We start from the raw sequence: 15,404 nt of genomic DNA, 5'->3' as shown, positions 1-15,404 counted from the left end.
TTCAACCCGGACGAGTTAGGGGGGTGCACTGGTTTGGGCTCCGTTGACCTATGAGTGACGGCGGGGGTCTGTGGCTTGTGTCTGCGGCTGTCCCCGTCAAGGTAGGCGTGTGTGGTGGGTTCACTGCGTTGCCGCTCGGGGTGTTAAACGCCCTGGAGGAGTTGAAAGTGTTACGAGTTAGCGGCTAACAGCGTACGCGTTGTTCCCAGCGGACATTTTGAGCTGTCACGGCGGGAAACGCGCAGGTGCGCTAAATGGCATTCAGCCCTCGTTAATGTCATTATTCACACCTGCGCTTTGCCTCCCGTGACGCGTTCAAACGTCTTCCGTGGAAAAAGGCTTATTGTCGTAACTGAAGCAAACTTTAGCCTCCATCTTTTTTTTCTGTTTTCCTTGTTTTTTTTTTAAGCTTTACAATTTTGCCCAGTATTAAAAAAAAAAACCGTGTGATTAATTATGTTAAAAAACATCGAATTTTTTATTTATTATTATTATTATTATTATTTATTTGTTTTGTCAGACTTCCTTGCTGCTTGCTCCAGGGGGATGAATGAACTGAATTGCTGGTGTTCAGGGCTGCAACGAACCATCGTTTCCTGCCAATTATTAATCGATTAATCTTTTAGTCGGTAAATGAAAACTTGAATGAAAAATGAAGATCAAAGTGGCGCCTTTCTTTTTTGAAATTGTCACCAAAGTCTTTACATCATGTTGACGGCTCTTCTTGTAAAACGTGGACACTTAAACGTTTCCTCCAAAGGACACTCTCACATTCGGATATTTGATACCAAAACTAACTCAACCGAGCCTTGCTGTGCCTGTGTAACTGTCACCACGTGTGTGTCCAACCCCCCCCCCCCCCTTCAGGTCTTGGGAAGCATATGACAGGCCTGCTCTCCTATTTTAAGACCATGAACGATCAGCCATGGACCAGATCTGTTTCCATCACGATACCGTGCTGTCAGATGTTCACATGCTCCTGCCCAATGCACGCCACCTTATGATGCGCCTCAACTGTGTCGGACAGCCTGGTGTGTATGGTTTTACTTGTTTTTGTTTTTAGTGTAACACCTTCTGCTAAGTGTTGTTTAATCAGATACGTAGGGAAATGAAATTGTGTGTAATTGTGTTCTGCTCGAGGCTTTTCCTCGCCGCTGTCTCCAAAGGTCTTGCTCAACTGTTGGGTCTCTGTAATAACATTTATAAAGAGTCGGTCTGGACCTGCTCTGTTTTTTAAAGTGTCATGAGATGACTTTTGTTGTGATTTGGCGCCATGTAAATCAAAATGGAACTGAAAGAAAAGGTAGAATCCTTGCACACGTTTCAGTCATGGACCTTCGTTAGGCGTCACATTCACAATGTGAAAGGACTTATCTTTGATCAATCAACCGTGTTTCACTTTTTATCTGCCAGAAGTATTGACACATCTTAAACAATAACTTAAGTAACGAATGTTCTGAGTTTGTAATGAAGCTTTGCTCAGAGCGCATTCATTTTGACAAAAAACAATTTTGATAAAATAATAATACAATATTTTATATATTTCAGCATCCCTAAAAATCCAAAATAAGAGTTTGGCAATAACATAAAACAAAGAAAAGCATCCTAATCATTTTTTAAAACCATTTTTACTTGAATGATTAAAGCTGCTAAGGTGAAGAACCATAAATCAGTATGTGTTGTGCTGGAATAAGTCAAATGTTTAATGTCACATTTCTACTTTATGTGCTGAAATCTTTTGTGTGTGTATGTATATATATATATATATATATATATATATCTCCACTTACTTTCTAACTTTGTCGTATTCATCCACTCAGTCTTCATCTCCAAATTCAAGATCTTGTCAGACGGTGAAAGGCAAGGAAACAACAACGCAGGGAGAGGTTTAAAGGAGGAGGAGGCGGAGGAAGGGGACGACCCGAGGGAAGACGGGGAAACAAAGGACACAAAGGTCACACGAGGAAAAGATGGACAGGAAGGTGGGGACGGATATACGGAACCATTCTTGGATGAGGACGGAGACCTCGACGTCACACACCGGTACGGAAAAAACTTGTGTGCAGTCAACAGTGAAAACATGGTGGACTGTACCGTGAGGGTGTGAAACCAGACCAAGACCATGGTTGCATGTCATCGTCCCTCTCAAACAAAAACAACCAAACACAGTTGACAGTATTTTCACCTTGATTCCTTTTGTCCTTTTTAAAAGGTCCCATACTGTAGAAAGTGAGATCTCCATGTCTTGTTTGATCGTAAAGCAGCTCTGGATGTTCCGACAGGACTTCCATAAGGTTGTGATGTCATTGTTTGAATTATTAAAGACGGAGAAGAAGTGTAAAAAAAAAAAAATATATATATATATATCCTTTGCGGAAGATGAAGGTTTAACCACTGGGTGTAACGTAAGAGCAACATCACAGTCTACAGCCTCAAAAAGCACTGTAGAAAATATGGAACATTTCATTTATTAATGAAATATTATGAAACTAACTCTGTTGATTATTCCTACAATAACTATTGATGGAAAGGTTTCGCACATTTGCGCGGTTATGCCAAATAAAAACGTTAATCACAGCGTCGCTTGATGTATTTCTGTTTTCCCTGTAGATGCATTTCATACTATTCTCACGACTCCCCAGGCCAAGGCAAAACCCTGCGGAGGGTGGCGGCCGAGAGCCGGCCTGTCCCATCATTCTCAAACAGTCCGACCCGGGACTGGAACAGGAGGAGGATTTGGACGATGACGTGGAGTGCTTCAAAGACATTATAAGGATCGGTAAGAACCTAGATTTGATCATGTTGTTGGATTCATTATTACTGTTGATTGCTCCCATGTTGTTGTTGTTGTTGTTGTTTTTTTACTTAAATTTGAATCATTTTTTTCTGGTTTGGGCTTTTATTCAATGTCACTCAATCCTGGTTGTTGCCTTTTGGCGTGTGACGGAGGGCTGTTTCTAAGCATAGGTGAGCTAAACTGGCCTAGGGTGCCAAAAAAGGGGGGCGGGGATTCATTGTATTAATTCATTCTGACACCCGATCTACCTGATGTCCAACGCGTGCATTTCATTGGTAAATAGATCCACTGCTCACACTGCACTACTTCGATACTTTCACACCGCAGGCATCCACTTTCATTGCATATATAATAATAATAGTAATAATAATTAGGAAGGCCAGTCTGGGTCTGTCTCTCTTTTGAATGCAGACGCGCATGTATAATGGCGGAGGGTAAAACATTGCGCGCCGCGTGCTTTAATGTATGAATCTAATCTGTTCACAGAGCACACTATGGCCACACCCCTGGAAGACGTTGGCAAACAGGTCAGTGAAATCCCTCCTCCCCTCACCATTAGCCCCCTCCCAGTGCCGATTCGAAAACCCGACTCTGTGAAGTGACCGTTTGAAACCTGTTGTCAAACATTTGAAGATGCACGTTTTAGAACAATGCTATCGCGCGTGAGAGGCCACAAGTATCGTCGATTTTACATGAGGATGTTTTGTGATGTCATACATGCGGTGCATTTCGAGGATTCACTGAGGATTCAGGGTGTTTATGTTACGGCAGCATGTGAGGTAGGGTGTGCCTGTGTAGCTGTGTATGTTTTCACACACATCCTTCTCATGCAGCTACAACACAGAAAGCAGGTTTGCAGAGTGTTTTGCAGTAAGTGCAGAGTGCAGGTGTCAGATGTCTTCCTCTGCTACACAGAAATGTATCGGAGACATCACGTGACAAGGCCCCCCCCCGCACATTCGAGTAGCTGAAATGACACGTCACTGACAGCTTCAGTCGCTGCTCTTGAATGATGTGAATTGCAAACGCCGCCTACGAAAAGTCAAGAAGAAGACATCAAAGCGTCATGTCTTTTTTTTTTTTTTTTTGTCTTATCAGGTGTGGCGGGGGGCATGCCTCCTGGCTGACTTCATCCTCTCTGAGCCGGCCATGTTCAGAGGAGCCACAGTCCTGGAGCTGGGAGCGGGAACAGGCTTAACCAGCATCGTCACGGGCACCGCAGCCAAAACCGTGTACTGCACAGGTGTGATGCCGCCGCAGTCAAGATTTACACCGGTCAGCTACCGCATGCCATGAGTTTCCCTGAACATCTTAATCTGAATCTGAAACAACTGAGGGTCACGAGCACGGAAGGTCATAGTCGAAGGTCCACTTTTTTTCTTCATCGGTGGTCACCTGATGACACCTGAACCGGCTCCGTTCTGCTGAAGAAGATCTCTGTGCTGAGATTATTTTGTCACACACACACACACACCGATCCCGAGGTCGAGAACGACCTCCCGTGCTCAAGTTCATTCACAGAAATCTCAATAGTCAGAGCTATACAAGATGGCGGCCTTTCTCAGGCTGATTCCACTATGTCCAAAAATCTGATTATACTTTATAATACAGTCTATATTCGAGCTTGTTGGAATAATTAATGCTACACATTATATTGTCATAACCAAACTGCACGGAGGGAAGTACAGAGTAAAGCAACATTGACAATTGCTTGTGGACAGTGGACGCATGAGGAGCTGAATCGCGGCATGAAAGAGCAAAGCTGCTTTTTGAAGTTGAGCAAACAGCAGACGTCTGGTGGACATCTTACTGTTCGTTTCGTTTTGTTTTCCAGACGTGGGAGAAGACCTTCTCAGCATGTGCAAGAGAAATGTAACGTTAAATCAGCACATGATGGAGCCTGCAGGTAAGAGAACTGTCAGATTACTTTCTCCCCCCCCCCCCCCCCTCATTGTTACATTGTGACTTAAACTGTACAATGAAAAGCTTCTGACAGTATATCTGGCTCATTGACCGTCTTGTCTGACTTATCAGGTGGTGAGGTGAGAGTGAAACAGTTGGATTGGCTCCAGCATGACCTTTGTACAGGTAACACACACACACACACACACACACACACACACACACACACACACACACACACACACACACACTTATGTGTCAATCATCTTTGTGACCCCTCGAATAAACCTTTCAGTCTTATTTTGGAATTCTTTTTAAAAATCATTTTGGACTCAATGTCCATTATCTGTGATTTACTTGGGTAAAGTTGTAGGAAACATTGTAATCTTTTATGTTTCATACAGTGTTACCTTACAGCTCACACACCATTTAAGAACATATTTAGAATCTATTCTAAATATTTACAAACTTAAAACAATAATTCAAGGCCACCAAAGTCAAATTTTAGCACATCATGTCCCCCGTTGTCAGACATTTTTTGGCAGACACAATGGAAATTGCATATATTCTCCAGTAGATAATCGCACCGTATTTCTGCTGTTGAGTAATTTCTTATTTCAACCTGACCACAAAAAGATACAAAGCAAGGAAATGACTTGTGTCACTCTCAACACACTCTAGTCACTTTCTGTGGCTTCTACCTCCTGAGACAAAATTTTGTCAAAACTGAGTATAACTCCTTGGTCTTGAAACTAGCCTTTCATTACAAATGACATTTGAGTTGCAGAGCTAATCTTCATCAGACCATGTACACTTGTAGGCGTTTTGGCAGACACTGCCGGCGCCTCTACGGCTCGTCAACCTGCAGAGCTACTAAGTGGACATGTGTCCGGTTTGTTTTGTGTATTATCGATCCAAGAAGACACAAAACAGAAGGTCGGGACGGAGAGAAAACAGCTGCAATTATACATCCGTCCGCTTCAGCACCATGGATAGCGCCCTGGACTGACGTGTACGCAGCACAGTCGAGGCTGCTGATATTTCAGAGGTTACACGTCAGGAACAGAGAGAGATCATCCATCCTAAGCAGTGACGGCTCTAGCTTTATTTTACAGTAAATGTCCTCCTCAATTGTGGCTCCAATTTTGCGTAGCCTCCAAATCAGCGGCAGGATAGATGAATCAATAATGCGTCGTTGCACGCTATTGAAGTTAGTACAACTGCTACAAACCCTTAGTTGCTTTGTAGTAAAACTGAGTATCTGTATAAACAGACGGGCAGAGATGTATGGCAGCACTAGCAGTCGCCATAGCAGCTATAATTATAATAATAATGGAAATATGACTGATAATAGTAGTTACGGCTGTAATAATAGCTTCTGACCGCAGAAAATGTCCGTCTTTCCATTTGTCCGACCTTTCGCAGACGCTGATGTGGAATTCGGCTGGACGGAGGAGGAAGTCGCGGATATGTACGACAACACCAGCTTCATCATGGCCGCTGACGGTGGGTCTCATCTCATCTCCTCTCCAGTGCACATGCTTCATTCGAAAGGTCATCGAGCTGAAACGATCGCCTTCTGAACCTGAAATAGAAACGGACCAACTTGAATTTCTCCGTTTTGTTTTATTTTTTTCTCTTCAAAAGTGAAATGGCGCTTTGATTCATTTCAGTCTTTCTGTATTCTGCCTTTACAAATTGTGACTTTACTGCTTGGAGTGTGGTCAGGTGACCCGTCACTGGTTGAGTTCACATATCGACAAGCAAGCAGAATAAACCCTTTGATTTGTTTCATGTGTCAGCAGTTTGCTATGATGATGATCTGACGGATGGCCTCTTCCGAACACTGTACCGACTCTGCAGTACCTTTCCTCGCACCTGCACCATCTTCATCTCCATAGAGAGAAGGTTTGAATGCGACTTAATGCCACTTGACTGTTACTTTGACAGGGTACGTTCTACCTGAGAAGGTCCTGTCGTCACGCGGCAGCAAGATCGAAAATTGTATTTCTTCCGCGGCCTCTGATTGGAGAGAGGCGGCCATGAAAGCGGAATGAATAGTCTTGGAATCAGGAGAGACGGTGTATGTTCTCAGCCTCTCAGTCTCTCCCCGGAAAGGCTTCCGTTGTGTTGTCGCTCGCATGAAAAGTGTAATCGTGAACAGGCTAGTAAAAACAGTTTAGAAGTAGAAAATGCATTTCCTGGAGAAAACAGTCGCAGTAGTAGTAGTGTGTAGTGTAGTTACTCGGTTACACCACAAGAGGGACTCGTTGTAGTGGGGCTCCGAGAAAGAAATTGAGTAATGAAGTCATCATCAGAAGTGTAACATGATGCTTTAAAGGATGCCAAAACATGTAAAGATCATTAATAAGCCTCAAAGAGGAACCAGTGTTATATATTGTTAACATATTAATTGGTACCAAAAGTAGAGCGATTACGCTCACTTTGGGCTATCAGAAATGATCAATATTTATTAAATAAGTAGCCTGAGCTTTCGGCTACCAGGGATCACTTTCACATGCGTTTTCCTCGTTATTTGGCAACTTTGGTAACGTTTGATAGGAATATCCGACACTGTAACAGCGTGTACATGACGGAAAAGAAGGAAAAGCACCACAGGTCCTCTGTAAAATATGTTTTATGCTTTATCTGGAGTTTAATTGTAACCTTCCCCGATACAGTTCAGCTCACTGTATTGACCCCAGCTGCACTTAATGCTAACGTAGCATGCCATCGTGCTAAATGTCTGCATGTCGGCATTCTAATATACATGTTAAGCTCGAAATGGTGAATTCTCAGCTATCATATATTTCGGTTAGTTGTTGTTCTTCATTATAATTCTGTCGTCTTTGTTTCCTTTGGACCAGTTTGGATGCTGGTTTTGACCCGAGGCGCTCTTTTTGTGATTGACAGTTTAGCCACAGCTCTGTTTTATGACACTCGATACCTCCTGCCAGTGTGCGCTCAGTTACGAGCCCGATCAGTAACCAGGCTTCCTGCTGCGCCTGTATGTCTCACAAGGATGAACTTCACCCTGCGAGACATGGACGTTTCCTGCGAGGCCTACGACCACTTCAGACACTGTCTGTCCCAACTCCAGGACCTGGTGGATGGACGATGCAGCTTTAGAGTGGAACAACTCCCTTCTAACTTTGCGCAGTTTCTTCTGTATGAACGCATAGAGCAACTGGTAAGGGAAACACACACACACACACACACACACACACACACACACACACACACACACACAATCAGTCTGTCACAGAAAAAAAGAGAGTATATAGAGCAAATACTTGAAATCCCTAAAATGCCTTGACACACGTGTCCCCAACAAGTGTATGTACTATTTACGGTAATTGTATGTACAAATGTTATACATTTTTGCCCTTTTATTTGTTGTTGTCTTTATCTCGTGTTACTGTATTCTGTTGCCCAGGGGGAGGGGCGGGTTTGGGGAAGGGAGGATTGTGTGTTTGCTTTTTGAAAATCTTGAAAATAATAAAAACAAGAAGAAAAAAAAAAAAGTATTGGTACTTTGCGGCTCCACTCCTGAGATCGGGGTCTGCACTGGTACGTCCTGCCTCCAGGAAGTAGCCATACGCTCGCGCTCAGTCCAACTCTGACAAAGGCTCTCTACCCCCCCCCCCCCCACCTACTCTGCTTTTACATGTCACCAAACAAACTGCCAGCAATCAAAATGGGGGCATCAGGTTATGCTGCTTGACAAAGTTTAGCTTGCTCTAAGCAGCGCTGACTGACACAAGTTTTTCCTCGGGGGGGGGGGATTACCGTAGCTGCCGAGGTCGTTCACCGCTGCAAACCACACACACTCAACTCAACCTACTCTACTAAAGAGACTGGTCGCAGGCCTGGCATGTGCCTCCATGGGCTTTGCCATATCCAACCACTTTTCCCCAGTTGGATTTTTCAAGCTTTACCTCCCGTGCGACAGTGCTAACCACTGCCATCTTGCACCACCATGCCTACCCTAATTGGCTCCCTGATACAAATTACATCGCGATACATATATATATATATATATATATATACATATATACATACACGCAACAGAGCAATACATACATATACATTGTTATTGTGTATATTTTTTATTTTCTATTTCTTTTTTTTTTTACATACTTTTATTTCTAAATTGCTGCTACTTTTCTGCTCTTGAATGGGAGCACCGGTACTGTATAATCCCCCCCCCCGGGGATCAATAAAGTAATTCTGGTTCTGATTCTGATTAGCTTGCGTTTGTAAGTTACTTTTATCAGCTAATATTAAAGATTGCCGATATATTCGCGCAGGTGTGTGTGTGTGTGTGTGTGGGGAAATTGTACAGTACTGGTCCTCCCATTTCAAGATCAGAAAAGTAGCATACATTTAGAAATAAGAGTATGTACAAAAATATAAAAATAAATAGAAAATAAAATATACACATTTACAATATTTAAGTGAAAAATAAGTAAAAAATATATACAGCAGCAATGTATATGTATATCTATATATATATGTGTATGTGTGTGTATGTATTGCACTGTCATTTAAGAATAAGTAATATTGAGGTAGTATATGTGGAAGATTTCTGTTTCTTCTGAGTGGGAGGAGTTGAACAGTCTGATGGCCACAGGCAGGAATGATTTCCTGTGGCGCTCTGTTGTACATTTGGGAGGAATGAGTCTCCCACTGAAGGTGCTCTTGTGTCCGACCAGTACGTCATGGAGAGGATGGGAGACATTGTCCAAGATGCCCCGCAGCTTAGACAGCATCCTCCTCTCTGACACCACCGTCAGAGAGTCCAGCTCCACCCCCACAACGTCACTGGCCTTGCGGATCAGTTTATTGAGTCTGTCAGAGTCTGCCACCTTCAGCCTGCTGCCCCCAGCATGCAACAGCATAGAGGAGAGCACTGGCCACCACAGACTCATAGAACATCCTCAGCATAGTCCGGCAGATGTTGAAGGACCTCAGCCGCCTTCGAAAATAGAGACGTCGCTGGCCCTTCTTGTAGAGGGCGTTAGTGTTCTTTACTCAGTCCAGTTTATTGTCAATGTGGACTCCCAGGTACTTGTAATCCTCTACAATGTCCACACTGACCCCCTGGATGGAAACAGGGGTCATCGGCGCCTTGGTCCTCCTCAGATCCACAGTCAGTTCCTTTGTCTTTGTCACGTTGAGCTGCAGGTGGTTCTGCTCGCACCATGCGACAAAGTAGCCCACAGCAGCCCTGTACTCCTCCTCATCACCCTCACTGATACATCCAACTATTGCTGAGTCATCAGAGACCTTCTGAAGATGGCAGGTCTCAGTGCAGTAGCTGAAGTCCGTGGTGTAGACGGTGAAGAGGGAGGGAGAGAGGACAGTCCCACTCTGTCTGACACACAGTGTTGTAAGCGCACATACTGTGGTCTGCCAGTCAGGTAGTTGACAATCCAGGACACGAGGGGGGCATCCACCTGCATCTCCTGCATCTCCGTCAGCTCCGGACGGATGGTGTTGAACGCACTGGAGAAGTCAAAGAACATGGGTGGGCGTATACGCGGTTGAGCAGGTAGATGACGGCATCCTCCACTCCAAGTCGGGGCTGGTAGGCGAACTGAAGGGGGTCCAAGTGTGGCTTGACGAAGGGCCGGAGCTGCTCCAGGACGAGTCTCTCCAGGGTCTTCATGATGTGGGAGGTCAGTGCCACGGGTCTGTAGTCCTTGGAGTCACTGGGACGCGGCGTCTTCGGCACAGGAACGAGGCAGGACGTCTTCCACAGCAGGGGGGCCCTCTGAAGACTCAGGCTCCTGCTGAAGACATGGTGAAGTACTCCACATAGCTGGGGGGCCAGTGAGCAGGGCCTTCAGTGTGAAATCTGTTGAAAAACACATTCAGTTCGTTGGCCCAGTCCACACTGCCTTCAGCTCCTCTGCTGTTGGTCGGCCTGTAACCAGTGATGGTCCTCATTCCACTCCAGACCTCTCTGATGTTGTTCTGCTCTGGAGGAAGATGGAGGATCAGCTGCAGCAGAACAACATCAGTGGAGTCTGGAAGGGCTTTAAAACCATCTGGTTACAGGGAACCCAGCTCCCAGCCTATGGGGGACTGGAAGTGGGTGAATGATCTCAACATCTTCTTCAACAGATTTGATCGGGCATCTGCCCACCACCTGGCCCAGTCCACTTGTCTACACCCCCTGCATACTGCCCCACCCCCACCTTCTCCCCCCTTCCCACAACAGTCAGCTTACAGCCATCCTCCACATCCACGGCACTTCCCAACTGCTACCTGCAAAAGTTCTCTGATGACTCTGCAACTGTCGGCCTCATCACAGATGGGGACGACAGGGAAGACAGAGAACTAACCCAGGACTTTGTGGACTGGTGCCAGTCTCCACATCAACATGGGGAAAACCAAAGAGATGGTGGTGGACTTCTGCCAGTGCAAGCACACCCCTCCCACACCAGTGAACATCCAGGGAATGGACATCGAGATGGTGAAATCTTACAAGTACCTGGGTGTTCACCTGAACAATAAACTGGACTGGACTGTACAAGAAGGGCCAGAGCAGACTCTACCTGCTCAGGAGACTCAGGTCTTTTGGAGTGCAGGGGGCCACTCCTGAAGACCTTCTTGGACTCTGTGGTGGCATCAGCCATCTGCTGGGACTGCAGCATCTCAGCTGCCGACAGGAAGAAACTGGACAGACTGGTTAAGAAGGCCAGCTCTGTTCTGGGATGCCCCATCTGGACTCAGTGGAAGTGGTGGGAGAAAGGCAAGCCATCATCCCTGAGGGAGAGCATGTCCCACCCCATGCAGGACACACTGGCAGCACTGGGCAGCTCCTTCAGTGACAGGCTGCTTCACCCGCGGTGTGTGAAGGAGAGGTACCGCAGGTCTTTCCTCCCGGCTGCTGTCAGGCTCTACAATCAGACCTGCTCCCAGTAGACCTGCTCCCAGTAGCCCACACATACCGAAATGGACAATCCACACACCTCTGAATGTAACAATGGTGCAATACCCACACATTTATGTGCAATACAGTATAGTCCTATAATACCTAAAAAAAAAATCAGGCATTGCGTTGAAAACGCCAGTCCTCCCATTCATTTGAATGTGGTAGTCCGTTTAGGCTGTGGCAGTGGGGGTCGCAGGGGGTGCCTGATTTGGTCTGAATGCAGCCAAAGTAAATTAAAACACAGATTTCACAAGTCATCAGCTTTAAGTAGCCGACAGTTCAATATTTGGGAAGGACAATGGAGCATACATTTCGGTACTTCCACTCAATACCTTGTTAGCTTGCCCTGCACCCTTGTGGCCTGAAACACCTAAGACTCGAAAACCCAGGTATACCAAGGCAGCATAACACTCTTCCCGGCACCAGGTAGGGTGTTACTTTGTGCTACTTTGTCCATATTCTGGGTCCAGCACTATTCTGACTGCACCGTTGCTGTTGGTATTTGGAGTTGTCACGCTACCGCCCTTGACTAATGCCTGAAACTTGAGTTTAGGTCCTGTGGCGGCCTCCTGCACAGTTTGAATGGATCAGATGCAGAGGATGGGGGAGGGGCTCAGTAAGGCTTTTCTTAATATACATTGTTATCACTTTCTGCAGGAGCTGTGGAAGGTGACCGCCACTCCACTTCCATTCGACCAAGCCCGATCTGATTCTGGGCTGTTTTCGTCTTGACCCGCACTCGCAAACCCGAGCAATGTGGACACTGGACTCCTCCCAGAATTTAAAATGTGAAATATAAAATGTAACATCGCCTGTTCCTGAGTAAAATGTCAGTACATTCAAGGTAGAAACAGGCAATTTTGACAAATAGAGGGAAATCAGGGAGTTTTAAAACATTTCATGCATGAATGTAGCATTATTTATATTTTCAACTTGATTCATGCATTCTTACACGACCAGTAGCCATGAAGCCATATTGAGGTTGTGGAGGTTCTCCACCTTTGCTAATGGAAAGTCAACTCGAGCTGCACGCCTCCCCAGATGTTTGTACAGTATGTCTGATTAGAAAAAAACAAGGTCGAATAAAGTTGTACCTGCTATTTTAAGCATTTAGGCTTTTGGTGTATTTTGTGGCAGCACAGAATGCTGCACGAGTCGGACAAGTAGGTATTTAAACACGCTTGACAAAGAGACTGCATCCCAATGAACATTAAAACAAATGACACTTATCCTCGCATAGCAAAACACCTGAATGAAGAAATTGTTTTCAAAACAAGAAGTACATTGAAGTATAAAACATGTCGTGCCCTGTTGCCAGTAGGTGGCGCTACGACCATGACTTCAAAATTGGCACATAGATGTCTTCAGGCCAAATTAAAAGAGGTGTTTATTAAAATATGGAGCCTGTAAGGGGGGCGTATTGTGGGCTGACTTCCTGTCGGGTTTAGGGTATTGCTCGTGCCTTCCAAATTTCGTACAGAAGTTCCGCAACATACATTTCTTTTTTGCCTCTTCTGATGTGTGGTCAAAGTTGACCAATTCCAATAAGGTATTACAACATATAAGAAATAACATGGTCTGGTTTTAGTTTGAGGCCCTTTTCTTATCTCGCATGAAGAGATGAGGAAGTAGGTGGGGGGGGGGGGGGGGCAGCATTTGTGAGTCCCAACTCCTGCTACAGCTCCGCTCGGACTGAGCTGACACTAAACCAAACTATGTGCAGCATAAATGAATGTGCGGGAGGATGGGACTTACAAACGATCCTGCACTGCGCTACACGGGACGAGATCTCTGATGAGTTGACCAGCTGGAGCTGAGGCTGAGAGTGAGGCTGAGACTGGGAGCCTGTCCAGAAAAAGAACTGCTGGAATGTATGGAGACCACGGGGTCAATCTAAACAGCCATTTATAAAGCTTAAGTGGGAACAGACCTGTGTGTGTGTGTGTGTGTGTGCATGCCTGAGTGTGTGTATGTGTGTGTGTTCATTTGAACTGTAAACGCAAGATTCAGGGGTCCATGCAAGTGTGTAACAAGTGTGTGTGTATTTACTACTTGAGCTGTGCAGTCGCCCGTGCAGTCTATAAACATTCCCAAATGTGTGTGTGTGTGTGAGAGAGAGAGAGTTAGCAGCCCTCTTCTTCCTCTCAGCATTCTTTTAAATATTTACGACACCCAACCAGAGAAGGTTGTTCTCAGGTCAGCTGCCATCGCAGGCCAATCAAAGTCCTGCCAAGAGGAGTTGCACAACCAGTGGGCTTTTGGTGGGAAAGAAGACACACACACACACACACCATGTTTTTATCAGATCTGACATTGTGAAAGACGTTCGAGGTTTCTCATGGCATGAACCCCCCCCCCCACCCCCACCCCCACCTCCTCCAGAAAGAAACAGATGTTAGATGTTCTGTTCTGTAGTGCACTCCTCTGAGTGATGGTGTGTCATGCCACGTTCACCACGTGACTGCATTTTAAACAGAGAGAAGAAGAAAAAAGAGAGCTCAAATGGTCACCTTTGTGTGACAGACAACAAAGAGGTAAGAAACAACAAGGACAGGCACAAAAGCAGGACACATAACGCTTTTCTTTAAATAAAAAAGAAAAAGAAAGAAAAAGAGATGGAATGGTGCTAACAAAGATGCATGGAATGCGAGAGGGACGCGCACAAAAGCAATGACACCAAACACTTTTCTTTAAACAAAAAGACAGAGAGAGAGAGAAAAAAGAAGGAAGGGATCAAATGGTTTCATCAAGATCACTTTTTTGTCGTGAGGGATCAGATCGGTGAGTGAGAAGACAAACAATCTCTGTCTCTGAGCCAGAGGCCTGGGCCCCCCCCCCCCATACCGCACAGCTGGACTTGCTCCAGGTTCCAGGTTCCATTCAGAGGATCGGGTTGCCCTACTCACCAATCCCACTGACCAAAAAAAAAAAAAAAAAAATTGAGTCCTCATTCTCGGAGGATCCGATTGCGCTTTTGAATCCGTCAAGCGCGCGTTATTCTGAGCGGCAGGGATGGAATTAAGAGTGTGAGATCATCCACACTGTCGGGAATGAAAAAATATTGCTCTTTATCCTGCGGGAATAATGCCTTTTTATCATTTGAATTTTTTTTTTTTTCCAACTGACATTATTGGTCAAAGGTGGGGAGCTTGTTTTGCAGGTTTGGCCTCTGAGCTACTGTGGTTACACGGTGTTCCAGCCCCACCCCCGATTGTAAATGAGCAACTTTTGGCATCGCAGAAATAAAACCAGACGACACCTGGCTGACCTGCTGTGTCCTCGCCTCTAATTTCTAATCTCCCGTCACAACAGACGCCGAGGCGTTGCATGGGAAGCAATAATCTCGGGAACACAGAAAGATGACACGGTCCTTGAGGCGGTATCTGAGAGAAGACGTTGTTTATACAGTAATTAAAAAAAAAAAAATTAACTAAGCATACAGAGCGCCATTCTAGACCAGAAAAGACGTGTGACATGAGGGGAAAAGAAAACCAAACTACTACTAGGACTCCAGTCAAAGGGAACCTGGGACCAGTTTTTCGTTAGGCTGCCTTGTCTCCTCCCTGGGGAGGCCCGTCCCCGCTCACATTGGGGCTGGGTGCTCCTGAACGGTCTTCACCAGTCTGTGAAGAGGGCTAATGTGTACCTACATCACCCACTGCCAAGTTGTTCATTAATACCTGCACTGCGTGGAGGAGCAGAATGGTGGGTGAGAGCTAGGCGGACGAGATGGGACATCTATGTTTGCTTTGACGTTGCGTG

The 15,404-nt window shown here is 45.4% G+C and overlaps 1 protein-coding gene across 1 annotated transcript; it reads left to right on the top strand.

The window, feature by feature from the left end:
- Positions 1 to 31: 31 nt before the first annotated feature.
- Positions 32 to 12,734, top strand: LOC139300284 (methyltransferase-like protein 22). Its single transcript, XM_070923320.1, has 12 exons — positions 32 to 101; positions 868 to 1,031; positions 1,821 to 2,043; positions 2,643 to 2,779; positions 3,284 to 3,324; positions 3,896 to 4,040; positions 4,632 to 4,703; positions 4,832 to 4,885; positions 6,125 to 6,205; positions 6,505 to 6,607; positions 7,721 to 7,889; positions 12,300 to 12,734. Exons 2-12 carry the CDS (start codon positions 926 to 928, stop codon positions 12,372 to 12,374), a joined length of 1,206 nt encoding a protein of 401 aa, XP_070779421.1. The 5' UTR covers positions 32 to 101; positions 868 to 925; the 3' UTR covers positions 12,375 to 12,734.
- Positions 12,735 to 15,404: the final 2,670 nt, after the last annotated feature.

The sequence above is a fragment of the Enoplosus armatus genome, chromosome 17 (genome assembly GCF_043641665.1).
Source record: "Enoplosus armatus isolate fEnoArm2 chromosome 17, fEnoArm2.hap1, whole genome shotgun sequence".
NCBI lineage: Eukaryota > Metazoa > Chordata > Actinopteri > Centrarchiformes > Enoplosidae > Enoplosus > Enoplosus armatus.
The sequence above is the reverse complement of the archived record's forward strand: the minus strand, read 5'-3'. Positions and strand labels throughout refer to the sequence as shown.